This window comes from Rhodnius prolixus, unplaced genomic scaffold, assembly GCF_049639745.1.
Source record: "Rhodnius prolixus isolate KJV_2025 unplaced genomic scaffold, Rpr scaffold_5, whole genome shotgun sequence".
NCBI classification, from domain to species: Eukaryota; Metazoa; Arthropoda; class Insecta; order Hemiptera; family Reduviidae; genus Rhodnius; species Rhodnius prolixus.
The window spans coordinates 1,825,138-1,847,038 of NW_027411624.1; the positions used below are offsets into that span (position 1 = coordinate 1,825,138).

The window sequence follows — 21,901 nt, forward strand, 5'->3', positions numbered from 1 at the left end:
TGGAGACTTCTATTGTCTATAAATGTAGAAAATTTAGTAAAAATCTGTCGAGCAGAAAACGAGATATTTTGAGGTAAACTTTGTTTCTGTTTCAAACCGTGAAATATTTAACTTCAAATATCTCGAACACTATTCGATATATTTTGTTTATATTATTCCTGTATATGGAGACTTTTATTATCTATAATTAAATAAGATTTAGCAAAAATCTATCGAGTAGAAAACGAGATATTTAGAGGTAAAGTTTGTTTCTGTTTCAAACAGTGAAATTTTTAACTTCAAATATCTGGAAAACTACTCGATAGATTTTGTTTGTATTTTACCTGCATATGGAGACTTCTATTGTCTATAATTGTATAAAATTTAGTAAAAATCTGTCTAGTAGAAAACGAGATATTTATAGTTGAAAGTTTGTTTTTGTTTAAAACAGTAAAATCTTTAATTTCAAATATCTGGAAAACTACTCGATAGATTTTGATTGTATGTTACCTGTATATGGAGACATTTATTGTCTATAATTGTATAAAATTTAGTAAAAATCTGTCGAGTAATAAACGAGATATTTAGAGGTAAAGTTTGTTTCTGTTACAAACGGGGAAATCATTAACTTCAAATATCTCGAAAACTACTCGATAGATTTTGTTTATATTTTACCTGCATATGGAGACTTCTATTGTCTATAATTGAATAAAATTTAGAAAAATCTGTCGAGTAGGAAACGAGATATTTAGAGGTAAAGTTGGTTTCTGTTTCAAACAGTGAAATCTTTAATTTCAAATATTTAGAAAACTACTCGATAGATCTTGTTTATATTTTACCTGCATATGGAGACTTCTATTGTCTATAATTGTATAAGATTTAGTAAAAATCTGTCGAGTAATAAACGAGATATTTAGAGGTAGAGTTTGTTTCGGTTACAAACAGGTAAATCTTTAACTTCAAATATCTCGAAAACTACTCGATAGATTTGGTTTATATTTTACCTGTATATGGAGACAACTATTGTCTATAATTGAATAAAATTTAGCAAAAATCTGTCGAGTAGAAAACGAGATATTTAGAGGTAAAGTTTGTTTCTGTTTCAAACAGTGAAATTTTTAATTTTAAATATCTCTAAAACTACTCGATAGATTTGGTTTGTATTTTACCTGTATATGGAGACTTTTATTGTCTATAATTGTACAAAATTTAGTAAAAATCTGTCGAGTAGATAACGAGATATTTAAAGTTGAAAGTTTGTTTCTGTTTAAAACAGTGAAATCTTTAACTTCAAATATCTCGGAAACTACTCAATAGATTTTGTTTGTATTTTACCTGTATATGAAGACTTTTATTGTCTATAATTGTATAAAATTTAGTAAAAATCTGTCGAGTAGAAAACGAGATATTCAGAGGTAATGTTTCTTTCTGTTTCAAACCGTGAAATTATTAACTTCAAATATCTAGAAAACTACTCGATAGATTTTGTTTATATTTTACCTGCATATGGAGACTTCTATTGTCTATAATTGTATAAAATTTAGTAAAAATCTGTCGAGTAGAAAACGAGATATTTATAGGTAAAGTTTGTTTCTGTTTCAAACCGTGAAATATTTAACTTCAAATATCTCGAAAACTATTCGATATATTTTGTTTGTATTTTACCTGTATATGTAGAATTTTATTGTCTATAATTGTATAAAATTTAGTAAAAATCTGTCTAGTAGAAAACGAGATATTTATAGTTGAAAGTTTGTTTTTGTTTAAAACAGTAAAATCTTTAATTTCAAATATCTGGAAAACTACTCGATAGATTTTGTTTGTATGTTACCTGTATATGGAGACATTTATTGTCTATATTTGTATAAAATTTAGTAAAAATCTGTCGAGTAATAAACGAGATATTTAGAGGTAAAGTTTGTTTCTGTTCCAAACAGTGAAATTTTTAACTTCAAATATCTCTAAAACTTCTCGATAGATTTTGTTTGTATTTTACCTGTATATGTAGAATTTTATTGTCTATAATTGTATAAAATTTAGTAAAAATCTGTCTAGTAGAAAACGAGATATTTATAGTTGAAAGTTTGTTTTTGTTTAAAACAGTAAAATCTTTAATTTCAAATATCTGGAAAACTACTCGATAGATTTTGTTTGTATGTTACCTGTATATGGGGACATTTATTGTCTATATTTGTATAAAATTTAGTAAAAATCTGTCGAGTAATAAACGAGATATTTAGAGGTAAAGTTTGTTTCTGTTACAAACGGGGAAATCATTAACTTCAAATATCTCGAAAACTACTCGATAGATTTTGTTTATACTTTACCTGCATATGGAGACTTCTATTGTCTATAATTGTATAAAATTTAGTAAAAATCTGTCGAGTAGAAAACGAGATATTCAGAGGTAATGTTTCTTTCTGTTTCAAACAGTGAACTTATTAACTTCAAATATCTCGAAAACTACTCGAGAGATTTTGTTTATATTTTACCTGTATATGGAGACTTCTATTGTCTATAATTGTATAAAATTTAGTAAAAATTTGTCGAGTAGAAAACGAGATATTCAGAGGTAATGATTCTTTCTGTTTCAAACCGTGAAATTATTAACTTCAAATATCTAGAAAACTACTCGATAGATTTTGTTTATATTTTACCTGCATATGGAGACTTCTATTGTCTATAAATGTATAAAATTTAGTAAAAATCTGTCGAGTAGAAAACGAGATATTTAGGGGTAAACTTTGTTTCTGTTTCAAACCGTGAAATATTTAACTTCAAATATCTCGAACACTATTCGATATATTTTGTTTATATTATTCCTGTATATGGAGACTTTTATTATCTATAATTATATAAAATTTAGTAAAAATCTGTCGAGTAGAAAACGAGATATTTAGAGGTAAAGTTTGTTTCTGTTTCAAACAGTGAAATTTTTAACTTCAAATATCTGGAAAACTACTCGATTGATTTTGTTTATACTTTACCTGCATATGGAGACTTCTATTGTCTATAATTGTATAAAATTTAGTAAAAATCTGTCGAGTAGAAAACGAGATATTCAGAGGTAATGTTTCTTTCTGTTTCAAACAGTGAAATTTTTAATTTTAAATATCTCTAAAACTACTCGATAGATTTGGTTTGTATTTTACCTGTATATGGAGACTTTTATTGTCTATAATTGTACAAAATTTAGTAAAAATCTGTCGAGTAGATAACGAGATATTTAAAGTTGAAAGTTTGTTTCTGTTTAAAACAGTGAAATCTTTAACTTCAAATATCTCGGAAACTACTCAATAGATTTTGTTTGTATTTTACCTGCATATGGAGACTTCTATTGTCTATAAATGTATAAAATTTAGTAAAAATCTGTCGAGTAGAAAACGAGATATTCAGAGGTAATGTTTCTTTCTGTTTCAAACAGTGAAATTATTAACTTCAAATATCTAGAAAACTACTCGATAGATTTTGTTTATACTTTACCTGCATATGGAGACTTCTATTGTCTATAATTGTATAAAATTTAGTAAAAATCTGTCGAGTAGAAAACGAGATATTCAGAGGTAATGTTTCTTTCTGTTTCAAACAGTGAAATTATTAACTTCAAATATCTCGAAAACTACTCGAGAGATTTTGTTTATATTTTACCTGTATATGGAGACTTCTATTGTCTATAATTGAATAAAATTTAGAAAAAATCTGTCGAGTAGAAAACGAGATATTTAGAGGTAAAGTTGGTTTCTGTTTCAAACAGTGAAATCTTTAATTTCAAATATCTGGAAAACTACTCGATAGATTTTGATTGTATGTTACCTGTATATGGAGACATTTATTGTCTATAATTGTATAAAATTTAGAAAAAATCTGTCGAGTAGAAAACGAGATATTTAGAGGTAAACTTTGTTTCTGTTTCAAACCGTGAAATATTTAACTTTAAATATCTCGAACACTATTCGATATATTTTGTTTATATTATTCCTGTATATGGAGACTTTTATTATCTATAATTATATAAAATTTAGTAAAAATCTGTCGAGTAGAAAACGAGATATTTAGAGGTAAAGTTGGTTTCTGTTTCAAACAGTGAAATTTTTAACTTCAAATATCTGGAAAACTACTCAATAGATTTTGTTTATATTTTACCTGTATATGGAGACTTCTATTGTCTATAATTGAATAAAATTTAGAAAAAATCTGTCGAGTAGAAAACGAGATATTTAGAGGTAAAGTTGGTTTCTGTTTCAAACAGTGAAATCTTTAATTTCAAATATCTGGAAAACTACTCGATAGATTTTGATTGTATGTTACCTGTATATGGAGACATTTATTGTCTATAATTGTATAAAATTTAGTAAAAATCTGTCTAGTAGAAAACGAGATATTTATAGTTGAAAGTTTGTTTTTGTTTAAAACAGTAAAATCTTTAATTTCAAATATCTGGAAAACTACTCGATAGATTTTGATTGTATGTTACCTGTATATGGAGACATTTATTGTCTATAATTGTATAAAATTTAGTAAAAATCTGTCGAGTAATAAACGAGATATTTAGAGGTAAAGTTTGTTTCTGTTACAAACGGGGAAATCATTAACTTCAAATATCTCGAAAACTACTCGATAGATTTTGTTTATATTTTACCTGCATATGGAGACTTCTATTGTCTATAATTGAATAAAATTTAGAAAAAATCTGTCCAGTAGAAAACGAGATATTTAGAGGTAAAGTTGGTTTCTGTTTCAAACAGTGAAATCTTTAATTTCAAATATCTAGAAAACTACTCGATAGATTTTGTTTATATTTTACCTGCATATGGAGACTTCTATTGTCTATAATTGTATAAGATTTAGTAAAAATCTGTCGAGTAATAAACGAGATATTTAGAGGTAGAGTTTGTTTCGGTTACAAACAGGTAAATCTTTAACTTCAAATATCTCGAAAACTACTCGATAGATTTTGTTTATGTTTTACCTGTATATGGAGACTACTGTTGTCTATAATTGAATAAAATTTAGCAAAAATCTGTCGAGTAGAAAACGAGATGTTTAGAGGTAAATTTTGTTTCTGTTTCAAACAGTGAAATTTTTAATTTTAAATATCTCGAAAACTACTAGATAGATTTTGTTTATATTTTACCTGCATATGGAGACTTCTATTGTCTATAATTGTATAAGATTTAGTAAAAATCTGTCGAGTAATAAACGAGATATTTAGAGGTAGAGTTTGTTTCGGTTACAAACAGGTAAATCTTTAACTTCAAATATCTCGAAAACTACTCGATAGATTTTGTTTATATTTTACCTGCATATGGAGACTTCTATTGTCTATAATTGAATAAAATTTAGAAAAAATCTGTCGAGTAGGAAACGAGATATTTAGAGGTAATGTTTGTTTCTGTTTCAAACAGTGAAATCTTTAACTTCAAGTATCTCGAAAACTACTCGATAGATTTTGTTTATATTTTACCTGCATATGGAGACTTCTATTGTCTATAATTGAATAAAATTTAGAAAAAATCTGTCGAGTAGGAAACGAGATGTTTAGAGGTAAAGTTGGTTTCTGTTTCAAACAGTGAAATCTTTAATTTCAAATATCTAGAAAACTACTCGATAGATTTTGTTTATATTTTACCTGCATATGGAGACTTCTATTGTCTATAATTGTATAAGATTTAGTAAAAATCTGTCGAGTAATAAACGAGATATTTAGAGGTAGAGTTTGTTTCGGTTACAAACAGGTAAATCTTTAACTTCAAATATCTCGAAAACTACTCGATAGATTTTGTTTATATTTTACCTGTATATGGAGACAACTAATGTCTATAATTGAATAAAATTTAGCAAAAATCTGTCGAGTAGAAAACGAGATATTTAGAGGTAAAGTTTGTTTCTGTTTCAAACAGTGAAATTTTTAATTTTAAATATCTCTAAAACTACTCGATAGATTTGGTTTGTATTTTACCTGTATATGGAGACTTTTATTGTCTATAATTGTACAAAATTTAGTAAAAATCTGTCGAGTAGATAACGAGATATTTAAAGTTGAAAGTTTGTTTCTGTTTAAAACAGTGAAATCTTTAACTTCAAATATCTAGAAAACTACTATAGATTTTGTTTATATTTTACCTGCATATGGAGACTTCTATTGTCTATAAATGTATAAAATTTAGTAAAAATCTGTCGAGTAGAAAACGAGATATTCAGAGGTAATGTTTCTTTCTGTTTCAAACCGTGAAATTATTAACTTCAAATATCTCGAAAACTACTCGATAGATTTTGTTTATATTTTACCTGCATATGGAGACTTCTATTGTCTATAATTGTATAAAATTTAGTAAAAATCTGTCGAGTAGAAAACGAGATATTCAGAGGTAATGTTTCTTTCTGTTTCAAACAGTGAAATTATTAACTTCAAATATCTCGAAAACTACTCGAGAGATTTTGTTTATATTTTACCTGTATATGGAGACTTCTATTGTCTATAATTGTGTAAAATTTAGTAAAAATTTGTCGAGTAGAATACGAGATATTCAGAGGTAATGATTCTTTCTGTTTCAAACCGTGAAATTATTAACTTGAAATATCTAGAAAACTACTCGATAGATTTTGTTTATATTTTACCTGCATATGGAGACTTCTATTGTCTATAATTGTATAAAATTTAGTAAAAATCTGTCGAGTAGAAAACGAGATATTTAGAGGTAAAGTTTGTTTCTGTTTCAAACAGTGAAATCTTTAACTTCAAATATCTCGAAAACTGTTCAATAGATTTAGTTTTTGTTTTACCTGTATATGGAGACTACTATTGTCTATAATTAAATAAAATTTAGCAAAAATCTGTCGAGTAGAAAACGAGATATTTAGAGGTAAATTTTGTTTCTGTTTCAAAAAGTGAAATTTTTAATTTTAAATATCTCGAAAACTACTAGATAGATTTTGTTTATATTTTACCTGCATATGAAGACTTCTATTGTCTATAATTGTATAAGATTTAGTAAAAATCTGTCGAGTAATAAACGAGATATTTGGAGGTAGAGTTTGTTTCGGTTACAAACAGTGAAATTTTTAATTTTAAATATCTCTAAAACTACTCAATAGATTTGGTTTGTATTTTACCTGTATATGGAGACTTTTATTGTCTATAATTGTACAAAATTTAGTAAAAATCTGTCGAGTAGATAACGAGATATTTAAAGTTGAAAGTTTGTTTCTGTTTAAAACAGTGAAATCTTTAACTTCAAATATCTCGGAAACTACTCAATAGATTTTGTTTATATTTTACCTGTATATCGAGACTTCTATTGTCTATAATTGTATAAAATTTAGTAAAAGTCTGTCAAGTAGAAAACGAGATATTTAGAGGTAATGTTTTTTTCTGTTTCAAACAGTGAAATCTTTAACTTCAAATATCTCTAAAACTACTCGATAGATTTTGTTTGTATTTTACCTGTATATGGAGACTTTTATTGTCTATAATTGTATAAAATTTATTAAAATCTGTCGAGTAGATAACGAGATATTTAAAGTTGAAAGTTTGTTTCTGTTTAAAACAGTGAAATCTTTAACTTCAAATATCTAGAAAACTACTCATTAGATTTTGTTTGTATTTTACCTGCATTTGGAGACTTCTATTGTCTATAAATGTATAAAATTTAGTAAAAATCTGTCGAGTAGAAAACGAGATATTCAGAGGTAATGTTTCTTTCTGTTTCAAACCGTGAAATTTTTAACTTCAAATATCTCTAAAACTTCTCGATAGATTTTGTTTGTATTTTACCTGTATATGTAGAATTTTATTGTCTATAATTGTATAAAATTTAGGAAAAATCTGTCTAGCAGAAAACGAGATATTTATAGTTGAAAGTTTGTTTTTGTTTAAAACAGTAAAATCTTTAATTTCAAATATCTGGAAAACTACTCGATAGATTTTGTTTGTATGTTACCTGTATATGGAGACATTTATTGTCTATAATTGTATAAAATTTAGTAAAAATCTGTCGCGTAATAAACGAGATATTTAGAGGTAAAGTTTGTTTCTGTTACAAACGGGGAAATCATTAACTTCAAATATCTCGAAAACTACTCGATAGATTTTGTTTATATTTTACCTGCATATGGAGACTTCTATTGTCTATAATTGTATAAAATTTAGTAAAAATCTGTCGAGTAGAAAACGAGATATTCAGAGGTAATGTTTCTTTCTGTTTCAAACAGTGAAATTATTAACTTCAAATATCTCGAAAACTACTCGAGAGATTTTGTTTATATTTTACCTGTATATGGAGACTTCTATTGTCTATAATTGTATAAAATTTAGTAAAAATTTGTCGAGTAGAAAACGAGATATTCAGAGGTAATGATTCTTTCTGTTTCAAACCGTGAAATTATTAACTTCAAATATCTAGAAAACTACTCGATAGATTTTGTTTATATTTTACCTGCATATGGAGACTTCTATTGTCTATAAATGTATAAAATTTAGTAAAAATCTGTCGAGTAGAAAACGAGATATTTAGAGGTAAACTTTGTTTCTGTTTCAAACCGTGAAATATTTAACTTCAAATATCTCGAACACTATTCGATATATTTTGTTTATATTATTCCTGTACATGGAGACTTTTATTATCTATAATTATATAAAATTTAGTAAAAATCTGTCGAGTAGAAAACGAGATATTTAGAGGTAAAGTTTGTTTCTGTTTCAAACAGTGAAATTTTTAACTTCAAATATCTCTAAAACTTCTCGATAGATTTTGTTTGTATTTTACCTGTATATGTAGAATTTTATTGTCTATAATTGTATAAAATTTAGTAAAAATCTGTCTAGTACAGGGGTCGGCAACCCGCGGCTCGCGAGCCGCATGCGGCTCTTTTATCCCAACTGTGTGGCTCTTGAAACGAATGAAATTCTATTTATTAGAGGTATTTTTTCAAAAATAATTTTAAATGTGATAGGTTCGAAATTGAATAGAATTAGGTACAATATCAAAATAAAGTACTTGATTTAAACTGTAAGACTGCCGCCTTTTCATTAGTTTAGTTATTATTTATTCGTTTATTTACTTTGCAATAAGTGAAAATAAATATATAAAACATTTAAATGTTATTGAATTTCATAAAATAATAATTTGTGAGTACAAATGATCTAAAGAGATTTTTACACTATCATCCTTGTGGCTCTTGGTAAGATTTATTAAAATTATTTAAGGAGAAATGGCTCTTTACTTAAAATAGGTTGCCGACCCCTGGTCTAGTAGAAAACGAGATATTTATAATTGAAAGTTTGTTTTTGTTTAAAACAGTAAAATCTTTAATTTCAAATATCTGGAAAACTACTCGATAGATTTTGTTTGTATGTTACCTGTATATGGAGACATTTATTGTCTATAATTGTATAAAATTTAGTAAAAATCTGTCGAGTAATAAACGAGATATTTAGAGGTAAAGTTTGTTTCTGTTACAAACGGGGAAATCATTAACTTCAAATATCTCGAAAACTACTCGATAGATTTTGTTTATGTTTTACCTGTATATGGAGACAACTATTGTCTATAATTGTATAAAATTTAGTAAAAATCTGTCGAGTAATAAACGAGATATTTAGAGGTAAAGTTTGTTTCTGTTACAAACGGGGAAATCATTAACTTCAAATATCTCGAAAACTACTCGATAGATTTTGTTTATATTTTACCTGCATATGGAGACTACTATTGTCTATAATTGAATAAAATTTAGAAAAAATCTGTCGAGTAGAAAACGAGATATTTAGGGGTAAAGTTGGTTTCTGTTTCAAACAGTGAAATCTTTAATTTCAAATATCTAGAAAACTACTCGATAGATTTTGTTTATATTTTACCTGCATATGGAGACTTCTATTGTCTATAATTGTATAAGATTTAGTAAAAATCTGTCGAGTAATAAACGAGATATTTAGAGGTAGAGTTTGTTTCGGTTACAAACAGGTAATTCTTTTACTTCAAATATCTCGAAAACTACTCGATAGATTTTGTTTATGTTTTACCTGTATATGGAGACAACTATTGTCTATAATTGTATAAAATTTAGTAAAAATCTGTCGAGTAGAAAACGAGATATTTAGAGGTAAAGTTTGTTTCTGTTTCAAACAGTGAAATCTTTAACTTCAAATATCTCGAAAACTTCTCGATAGATTTTGTTTGTATTTTACCTGTATATGTAGAATTTTATTGTCTATAATTGTATAAAATTTAGTAAAAATCTGTCTAGTACAGGGGTCGGCAACCCGCGGCTCGCGAGCCGCATGCGGCTCTTTTATCCCAACTGTGTGGCTCTTGAAACGAATGAAATTCTATTTATTAGAGGTATTTTTTCAAAAATAATTTTAAATGTGATAGGTTCGAAATTGAATAGAATTAGGTACAATATCAAAATAAAGTACTTGATTTAAACTGTAAGACTGCCGCCTTTTCATTAGTTTAGTTATTATTTATTCGTTTATTTACTTTGCAATAAGTGAAAATAAATATATAAAACATTTAAATGTTATTGAATTTCATAAAATAATAATTTGTGAGTACAAATGATCTAAAGAGATTTTTACACTATCATCCTTGTGGCTCATGGTAAGATTTATTAAAATTATTTAAGGAGAAATGGCTCTTTCCTTAAAATAGGTTGCCGACCCCTGGTCTAGTAGAAAACGAGATATTTATAATTGAAAGTTTGTTTTTGTTTAAAACAGTAAAATCTTTAATTTCAAATATCTGGAAAACTACTCGATAGATTTTGTTTGTATGTTACCTGTATATGGAGACATTTATTGTCTATAATTGTATAAAATTTAGTAAAAATCTGTGGAGTAATAAACGAGATATTTAGAGGTAGATTTTGTTTCGGTTACAAACAGGTAAATCTTTAACTTCAAATATTTCGAAAACTACTTGATAGATTTTGTTTATATTTTACCTGCATATGAAGACTTCTATTGTCTATAATTGTATAAAATTTAGTAAAAATCTGTCAAGTAGAAAACGAGATATTTAGAGTTAAAGTATGTTTCTGTTTCAAACGGTGAAATCTTTAACTCTAAATATCTCTAAAACTACTCAATAGTTTTTCTTTGTATTTTACCTGTATATGGAGACTTTTATTATCTATAATTATATAAAATTTAGTAAAAATCTGTCGAGTAGAAAACGAGATATTTAGAGTTGAAAGTTTGTTTCTGTTTGAAATAGTGAAATCTTTATCTTCAAATATCTCGAAAACTACTCGATAGATTTTGTTTATATTTTAACTATATATGAAGACTTCTATTGTCTATAATTGTATAAAATTTAGTAAAAATCTGTCGAGTAGAAAACGAGAAATATCTCTAAATATAGAGGTAAATTTTGTTTCTGTTTGAAACAGTGAAATCTTTAACTTCAAATATCTCGAAAACTACTCGATAGATTTTGTTTTTATTTTACCTGCATATGGAGACTTCTATTGTCTATAATTGTTTAAAATTTAGTAAAAATCTGTCGAGTAGAAAACGAGATATTCAGAGGTAATGTTTGTTTCTGTTTGAAATAGTGAAATCTTTATCTTCAAATATCTTGAAAACTACTCAATAGATTTTGTTTATATTTTACCTATATATGAAGACTTCTATTGTCTATAATTGTATAAAATTTATTAAAAATCTGTCGAGTAGATAACGAGATATTTAGAGTTGAAAGTTTGTTTCTGTTTGAAATAGTGAAATCTTTATCTTCAAATATCTCGAAAACTACTCGATAGATTTTGTTTATATTTTAACTATATATGAGGACTTGTATTGTCTATAATTGTATAAAATTTAGTAAAAATCTGTCGAGTAGAAAACGAGATATTTATAGTTAAAGTTTGTTTCCGTTTCAAACGGTGAAATCTTTAACTCCAAATATCTCTAAAACTACTCGATAGATTTTGTTTATATTTTACCTATATATGAAATCTTTAACTCCAAATATCTCTAAACTACTCAATAGATTTTGGTTGTATTTTACCTGTATATGGAGACTTCTATTGACTATAATTGTATAAAATTTAGTAAAAATCTGTCGAGTAATAAACGAGATATTTAGAGGTAGAGTTTGTTTCGGTTACAAACAGGTAAATCTTTAACTTCAAATATCTCGAAAACTACTTGATAGATTTTGTTTATATTTTACCTGCATATGAAGACTTCTATTGTCTATAATTGTATAAAATTTGGTAAAAATCTGTCGAGTAGAAAACGAGATATTCAGAGGTAATATTTGTTTCTGTTTAAAACAGTGAAATCTTAGCTTCAAATATCTCTAAAACTACACGATAGATTTTGTTTATATTTTACCTGTATATGGAGACTTCTATTGTCTATAATTGTATAAAATTTGGTAAAAATCTGTCGAGTAGAAAACGAGATATTCAGAGGTAATATTTGTTTCTGTTTAAAACAGTGAAATCTTTAACTTCAAATATCTCTAAAACTACACGATAGATTTTGTTTATATTTTACCTATATATGAAGACTTCTATTGTCTATAATTGTATAAAATTAAGTAAAAATCTGTCGAGTAATAAACGAGATATTTAGAGGTAGAGTTTGTTTCGGTTACAAACAGGTAAATCTTTAACTTCAAATATCTCGAAAACTACTTGATAGATTTTGTTTATATTTTACCTGCATATGAAGACTTCTATTGTCTATAATTGTATAAAATTTAGTAAAAATCTGTCGAGTAGAATACGAGATATTTAGAGTTGAAAGTTTGTTTCTGTTTGAAATAGTGAAATCTTTATCTTCGAATATCTCGAAAACTACTCGATAGATTTTTTTTATATTTTAACTATATATGAAGACTTCTATTGTCTATAATTGTATAAAATTTAGTAAAAATCTGTCGAGTAAAAAACGAGATATTTAGAGGTAAATTTTGTTTCTGATTAAAACAGTGAAATCTTTATTTTCAAATATCTCGAAAACTACTCGATAGATTTTGTTTCTATTTTAACTATATATGAAGACTTCTATTGTCTATAATTGTATAAAATTTAGTAAAAATCTGTCGAGTAGAAAACGAGATATTTAGAGGTAAAATTTGTTTCTGTTACAAACAGGTAAATCTTTAACTTCAAATATCTCGAAAACTACTCAATAGGTTTTGTTTATATTTTACCTGTATATGGAGACTTATAAGATTTAGTAAAAATCTATCGAGTAGAAAACGAGATATTCAGAGGTAATGTTTCTTTCTGTTTGAAACAGTGAAATCTTTAACTTCAAATATCTAGAAAACTACTCGATAGATTTTGTTTATATTTTACCTGCATATGGAGACTTCTATTGTCTGTAATTGTATAAAATTTAGTAAAAATCTGTCGAGTAGAAAACGAGATATTCAGAGGTAGAGTTTGTTTCTTTTTCAAACGGTGAAATCTTTAACTCTAAATATCTCTAAAACTACTCAATAGATTTTGTTTGTATTTTACCTGTATATGGAGACTTTTATTATCTATAATTATATAAAATTTAGTAAAAATCTGTCGAGTAGAAAACGAGATATTTAGAGTTGAAAGATTGTTTCTGTTTGAAATAGTGAAATCTTTATCTTCAAATATCTCGAAAACTACTCGATAGATTTTGTTTATATTTTAACTATATATGAAGACTTCTATTGTCTATAATTGTATGAAATTTAGTATAAATCTGTCGAGTAAAAAACGAGATATTTAGAGGTAAATTTTGTTTCTGTTTAAAACAGTGAAATCTTTAACTTCAAATATCTCTAAAACTACTCGATAAATTTTGTTTATATTTTACCTATATATGAAGACTTCTATTGTCTATAATTGTATAAAATTTAGTAAAAATCTGTCGAGTAATAAACGAGATATTCAGAGGTAATGTTTGTTTCTGTTTAAAACAGTGAAATCTTTAACTTCAAATATCTCTAAAACTACTCGATAGATTTTGTTTATATTTTACCTATATATGAAGACTTCTATTGTCTATAATTGTATAAAATTTAGTAAAAATCTGTCGAGTAATAAACGAGATATTTAGAGGTAGAGTTCGTTTCGGTTACAAACAGGTAAATCTTTAACTTCAAATATCTCGAAAACTACTTGATAGATTTTGTTTATATTTCACCTGCATATGAAGACTTCTATTGTCTATAATTGTATAAAACTTAGTAAAAATCTGTTGAGTAGAAAACGAGATATTTAGAGTTAAAGTTTGTTTCTGTTTCAAACGGTGAAATCTTTAACTCTAAATATCTCTAAAACTACTCAATAGATTTTGTTTGTATTTTACCTGTACATGGAGACTTTTATTATCTATAATTATATAAAATTTAGTAAAAATCTGTCGAGTAGAGAACGAGATATTTAGAGTTGAAAGTTTGTTTTTGTTTAAAATAGTGAAATCTTTATCTTCAAATATCTCGAAAACTACTCGATAGATTTTGTTTATATTCTAACTATATATGAAGACTTCTATTGTCTATAATTGTATAAAATTTAGTAAAAATCTGTCGAGTAAAAAACGAGATATTGAGAGGTAAATTTTGTTTCTGTTTGAAACAGTGAAATCTTTAACTTCAAATATCTCGAAAACTACTTGATAGATTTTGTTTATATTTTACCTATATATGAAGACTTCTATTGTCTATAATTGTATAAAATTTAGTAAAAATCTGTCGAGTAGAAAACGAGATATTCAGAGGTAATATTTGTTTCTGGTTAAAACAGTGAAATCTTTAACTTCAAATATCTCTAAAACTACTCGATAGATTTTGTTTATATTTTACCTATATATGAAGAGTTCTATTGTCTATAATTGTATAAAATTTAGTAAAAATCTGTCGAGTAGAAAACGAGATATTCAGAGGTAATATTTGTTTCTGGTTAAAACAGTGAAATCTTTAACTTCAAATATCTCTAAAACTACTCGATAGATTTTGTTTATATTTTACCTATATATGAAGAGTTCTATTGTCTATAATTGTATAAAATTTAGTAAAAATCTGTCGAGTAGAAAACGAGATATTCAGAGGTAATGTTTGTTTCTGTTTAAAACAGTGAAATCTTTAACTTCAAATATCTCGAAAACTACTTGATAGATTTTGTTTATATTTTACCTGCATATGAAGACTTCTATTGTCTATAATTGTATAAAATTTAGTAAAAATCTGTCGAGTAAAAAACGAGATATTTAGAGGTAAATTACGTTTCTGTTTCAAACAGTGAAATCTTTAACTTCAAATATCTCTAAAACTACTCGATAGATTTTTTTTCTATTTTACCTGTATATGGAGACTTTTATTGTCTATAATTGTATAAAATTTAGTAAAAATCTGTCAAGTAGAAAACGAGATATTCAGAGGTAATGTTTGTTTCTGTTTAAAACAGTGAAATCTTTAACTTCAAATATCTCGAAAACTACTCGATAGATTTTGTTTATATTTTACCTGTATATGGAGACTTTTATTGTCTATAATTGTATAAAATTTAGTAAAAATCTGTATAGTAGGAAACGAGATATTTAGAGTTAAAGTTTGTTTCTGTTTCAAACAGTGAAATCTTTTACTTCAAATATCTCGAAAACTACTTGATAGATTTTGTTTATATTTTAACTATATATGAAGACTTCTATTGTCTATAATTGTATAAAATTTAGTAAAAATCTGTCGAGTAGAAAACGAGATATTTAGAGGTAAATTTTGTTTCTGTTTGAAACAGTGAAATCTTTAACTTCAAATTTCTCGAAAACTACTCGATAGATTTTGTTTATATTTTACCTATATATGAAGACTTCTATTGTCTATAATTGTATAAAATTTAGTAAAAATCTGTCGAGTAGATAACGAGATATTTAGAGTTGAAAAATTGTTTCTGTTTGAAATAGTGAAATCTTGATCTTCAAATATCTCGAAAACTACTGGATAGATTTTGTTTATATTTTACCTATATATGAAGACTTCTATTGTCTATAATTGTATAAAATTTAGTAAAAATCTGTCGAATAGAAAACGAGATATTTAGAGGTAAATTTTGTTTCTGTTTGAAACAGTGAAATTTTTAACTTCAAATATCTCGAAAACTACTCGATAGATTTTGTTTTTATTTTACCTGCATATGGAGACTTCTATTGTCTATAATTGTATAAAATTTAGTAAAAATCTGTCGAGTAGATAACGAAATATTTAGAGTTGAAAGTTTGTTTCTGTTTGAAATAGTGAAATCTTTATCTTCAAATATCTCGAAAACTACTCGATAGATTTTGTTTATATTTTATCTATGTATGAAGATTTCTATTGTCTATAATTGTATAAAATTTAGTAAAAATCTGTCGAGTAAAAAACGAGATATTTACTTGCTAAACTTTCTAAGTTAATGGAAATAGCGTCAACGCAAATTTTGGCGAATTTCTCGAATAATCCTTTATTTGGTAAATCTTCAGAAATCTTAAAATTAATAATACTTACTGGAATCATAATCCGCAATGCTTCCCGCCGCTGCAGAATATTTCTTAACTGCAAAGAAATTTTAGTTTTTTTTTAATCATTTCAGTTCAAGTGAACTTGATAACACACCCAGTACTGAGGATATGCTGTTCGACATGTTTAAAACTGAAGACAGTGATCTGTTATCTGTTGGCAAATTTCTAGCTGTAAGTGGAAAATTGTTTATTTTCATAATAGAAAAATTAATTTTAATACAAAAATTATCAATATTAATGAAAACATTTAGGCATTAAGACAAACTGGGCTGAGGAAAAATGATCCTAGACTTGCCGGATTGATGGAAAATTTAAGGATAGTTCATAGAGAATCTGGCAGAGAAGGGGGTTCGCCGGAAACACAGAAATTAAACAGAGAAGCTTTTAAAAGGTATATTAATTTTTTAAATTATTTTTCGACTAGTAGTAAATAATTATCTTGTGCTAACTGAAGGCCAACTTTTCCTCGCAGCGTGCTAGCCATTTCCTCATAGCATGTTGGCATGCTGTGTGGGTACCCCCCCCCCAGATTAACAAAACAGACTGCAGGGTTAGTTGATGTAAGCCGACGCAGGCAATTTCCAGCCCTATATCTCACTCGCACCTTCCCCAAAACCACATCGACTTATGAACCCCACATTCTAGGGAAAGCTATTTGAATCCAATGGACTTTATAACTTAGGGCTTCGTCCCTCCCCAAAATTTATTACTAATAAGTAATTTAAAAAAAGCTCGTCCCAGTGGCGTACCAAGAACTTTTATTTAGGCAAGGGGTTTGATTTGAGAAGTAAGCGAAGTATTTTACCATTTTAACTGTGTTCATTTCATTTAAATTCTACAAAATGATTTTTCTTAATATGTTTTTGATTTAATGTATTTTCAAAGTAATTTAGGCAACCACTTCCAAGATAGTCTATAAGACTATCCAGACCGTTTTTGTGAAGTACGGACATGTTCTTTACTGAGGCTGAACATTTAAAGCAAGGTTAAAACCTAAAGAATAATTGGAGACATCAAAAATGAATTTAATAACACAATAATAATCTAAAAACTTCGCTTGGTTAATGGACGTTTTCTTTTGTCATTTTTAAAGAAATAATATATAATTAAAGTAATGTCAATTCATGTCTAATAATATTTTTTGTAAGCTGTTCTAAATATACCATGTTTATCAATTTTCCAGGGTAATTTCAGCCAATCTGATATTAATTTCCAGAGCTTTTAGACATCATTTTATCATTCCAGACTTTTCCGATTTTTCCAAACATATTGAAGAATTTTATTGGAAATGTAAAACAAATACCGAAGGAAAGGTTAGTTTTTAAAAAAAAGAAAAGAAAAAGATTTCTTCATAGTTTTCCTTAAAAACATTTCTTATTTGATTTTCTTTCAAATTTCAGGCAGCAAGTTATATACCTCAATTGGCCAGAGCTAACCCTGACCATTGGGGCGTCAGCGTGTGCACGATAGATGGGCAAAGATTTTCCATCGGTGATGTAACCATACCTTTTACCCTTCAATCTACCAGGTATAACAGTATATTTGCAGACTCGAAGTATTTCAAATTATGAAGCAATTTTAAGTTATAGGTGAATTTTTGAGTGATTTTTATCAGTTTGTGATCACAAAATTTCCCAATATTTGAGAGGAAATACTAAAGCTTCACTCTGGTGTTTTCATCGTTATTTTACGGTCTTTTCATTTGCATAACAATAAATAGGAATCATATAGTAGTTACACTTTGACAATAAAGCGTGGGTGCTGCGTAATTACGTCTAAAGAACTTTGGAAGCCTGTAAGTTTACAGGACCAGAAACATAGCTTTTTAGGACATGCCATCAGGTGATAAGGATTATCACTAAACATGTAAACTAGATTTAGTTGTTTTTTTTTTTTTTTTGGTATAAATTCTAAGTTCCAAGAAACATTTGAATATGTCAAGTGAAAGTCTAGTATGAGTGGTCATTCTAGATGTTTCTGTTACAATTATGAAATTGCAGTAACTGAATTTTATTTTAGTAAGCCTCTCACCTACGGCATCGCTTTGGACCAACTTGGACAGGAAGTTGTTCACCAATATGTCGGACAGGAACCATCTGGCCGAAACTTCAATGAATTAGTTTTAGACCATAACAGTAAGTAGTTTTTATTAGTTGACTCTCTCCTTGTCAAACAGATTCCTTGAGCTATTAAATTCGATTTTTTTTTTCATTGTAGAAAAACCACATAATCCAATGATAAATGCGGGCGCCATACTTGTCTGTTCGTTGTTGAAAACGTTAATCCATCCAGATATGACTTTAGCGGAAAAATTTGATTTCACTATGGATTATTTTAAGGTAATAATATTTACTTATTTTATTATATTAATTTCATTACATTAAAAATAAAGTATTATATTTAATTATAGAGACTTGCGGGTGGCGAATATCTCGGCTTTAATAACGCCATCTTTCTGTCTGAGAGGGAAGCGGCCGACCGAAATTATGCTTTAGGATTTTTCATGAGAGAACATAAATGCTTCCCGGACAAAACCAATCTTAAGGAGGCCATGGATTTCTATTTTCAGGTAAGATACTCTTGAGAAGGTATAAAATATTTTATTTTTAATTGCAGAAATTGAGTTATCACCGCAAGGGAAATACATATTTTGATTCCGTTTGAATAAGTAGGGAGGGTGTACATTCTCAAGATTTAAAAAAATAATAATTATTATGTGATTGAGGGCGATCACGGTCAGGATTTAGTTGTAAAAAATGGAAAAAAAAAAATAGAGATAGCACAAAACTAAAACACAAAAACAATAATAATATACCTACTTAATACTCTTAAGGGTTGAATTAAATACAAATTAACATAAATATAGTTTATTCACTTAATTCATATGGCATAACACGCATAAAACATAAAATACATAAAGTGAGGAATGTCACATACCTGCAACCTTCTTGCCACCTTTAACGGTCATCCCTTCTCATACACCCTCAACAGGGTTGCCACTCAAATACCAAACATTTAAATTTACCTACAATTATAATTAATTGGAAATATTAAATTTTAGTGTTGTTCAATGGAAGCAAATTGTGAAAGTATGTCGGTTATGGCTGCGACACTGGCCAATGGAGGCATCTGCCCAGTGACAGAGGAGAAAGTTTTGAAACCAGATTCAATTCGAGATGTACTATCGTTAATGCATTCCTGTGGCATGTACGACTATTCTGGACAGTTTGCCTTCAAGGTAAATTAAGTTTCAAAATGAAATTGTTAAATTTGTTTATGAAACATCTCTAAACTCATTAAATTAATAAACATCATATTTCACTTGATACTCTTTTGCATCAAGAAATTTAGAAGCTTTAAAAGTATTCACTATTTAGAATAATTAAATGAAAGAAATAAATGGTATCATAATTTCATTTTACAGAAGTCTAAAAGCTAGATTAAAATGCGGATAAAATTAGTAGAGGTATTTTAGTTCCCGTGTCTGCCGCTAGATAGAACGACCAGCTTAATTTTTGATCGATTTTTTTTTGTCTATTCATTTTGAGTTCCTCCCATACAAAATGAGATATATTGTAAAATACAAGTATTGGACATTTTTATTAATATTAGTAACTACTCGTGAAAAATTTCTGAATTTAGGAGATGTTTGTTTACTATAATGCCTGTTTGTTTGTACGTACGATACATACATACGTATGTATCTAACAGCTCAATAATCGAAAATTATTGATGGTTGAAATCTGATATTTCGTTTAAATGCTATTAGGGTTAGGTTCACTTTTAAACTGCCATTATAGTGTCGTATTTCGTCTTACCCTCTGCGTTATAATTTATCACTAAATAAATTATGTAACAATCATTCCGAATTTAGAGGAAATATGTTGTCAGGAATTTCCAATTTACTTATGTAACTCTATATTTCAGTTAGTGATTTTTGTCTCGTAAAGTCCTAAAGATTTTTTAAAATTCTACCTCCATACTGTCTGTAACTTTTACATACATATGTATGTGTAACATGCTTCCAGAAAACTATTAAGGTGAAGTACTTAGTGTGTAAAAGCTTTCTGCTAATGTCTTGTTTCAATATGCTGAACGATTCTGACATGTGCATAACATTATTGAAAATGTTATATCCGGCATTCCTAGTGAAAGATCAATTTTTCAAGTTGGGCTGGAAGTGCGATTATACAAAACAACTTTTTTTTGTTGTTTCTGTAATTTTGTAAAGAGTATAAATGGTTAAAAGGTTTTATTTGAATCCACATTCAAGATGATCACTCTTACCATTAGTTAGGTATATCACTTTGCCTTCCAATTCTGGAGAAGCAGTGACGTAGTGCTTCTCTAACTTCATTTTGTTACTATGAACGTGTACAGATTGAAGCCAGTTCAGTTTGTAGAAAATACATAAATTACAGAACGAGATTGTGCAGTGAGTTTTTTGCACCTGATTTCTTTTTTTAAAAAAAAAAGTGTTCAAAAAACAAATCCAAACTCACGTAATCGTTCTTATAATAGGAAATAATGTTGTGACTACTCTAGGTTGGACTGCCAGCGAAGTCAGGTGTCAGCGGCGGAATGCTGATCGTTATACCCAACGTGATGGGTATAAGCACTTGGTCGCCCCCGCTAGACCCACTTGGCAACAGCTGTCGAGGTGTGCAGTTCTGTCAGGTAAAATAATTGAAATTAGGATCAACGATTTAACTGCTCTTTTACTGTATTAACTATAACGATTATTTCTGGCTTCAGGAACTGGTAAGCGTATTCAACTTCCACAGATACGACAATCTCAAGCATGCAACGAACAAGAAAGACCCTCGAAGGCATAAGTACGAGACAAAAGGACTTAGTATTGTCAATTTATTGTTTTCAGCTGCCAGCGGCGATGTAGCTACGCTTAGAAGGTCAGTCTTTTCTCTGTCTCTCTCTCTCTCTTTTTAAAAATTCATAAGTGCTCGGTTATCAATGCATTATCCATTTTACAGACTTTTTAAAATTATTTTTTTAGACATAGATTATCCGGCCTAGATATGTCACTTTCAGACTATGACGGCAGGACAGCTTTACATTTAGCCGCAGCTGAAGGACATTTGGATTGTGTTTCCTTCTTGTTGGAACAGTGTAACGTACCTTACGACATCCAGGACAGGTCTGTAAATCTGCTACTTTATTTATCAAAAGTTTCCAAAATTTTGAATAACAAGTCAGGTTCAACTGAATTTTTCCAACTTAGAATGTTTGCAACATAGTTATCAATATTTACGTAGGTAGTAACACTGTACTAATCAATGGAATAGCACGTCAATGGGGGGCGCCTTCTGAATGAATTTGCCTAGAAGAAACGTTTCAAACAAAAGTTAGAACCTTAAAAATAGTGAATAAAAAAGTCTATTTAAAGAAATAAGCGGAAGTAGTTCCAGGAGAAAT

General features: G+C 27.9%; 1 protein-coding gene across 2 annotated transcripts in view; it reads left to right on the forward strand.

Moving 5' to 3' along the window:
• The window catches only part of LOC141458815 (glutaminase liver isoform, mitochondrial-like), a 35,763-nt gene that overhangs the window by 10,496 nt on the left and 3,366 nt on the right, over nt 1–21,901 (forward strand). For both annotated transcript variants that reach the window (XM_074137309.1, XM_074137310.1), the window contains 11 exons: nt 16,540–16,639; nt 16,720–16,859; nt 17,652–17,781; nt 17,869–17,996; nt 18,488–18,603; nt 18,686–18,807; nt 18,879–19,037; nt 19,530–19,706; nt 21,014–21,145; nt 21,224–21,378; nt 21,483–21,623. In XM_074137309.1, coding sequence (XP_073993410.1) covers nt 16,540–16,639; nt 16,720–16,859; nt 17,652–17,781; nt 17,869–17,996; nt 18,488–18,603; nt 18,686–18,807; nt 18,879–19,037; nt 19,530–19,706; nt 21,014–21,145; nt 21,224–21,378; nt 21,483–21,623 — 1,500 coding nt within the window. The remainder of the gene's footprint in view (nt 1–16,539; nt 16,640–16,719; nt 16,860–17,651; nt 17,782–17,868; nt 17,997–18,487; nt 18,604–18,685; nt 18,808–18,878; nt 19,038–19,529; nt 19,707–21,013; nt 21,146–21,223; nt 21,379–21,482; nt 21,624–21,901) is intronic.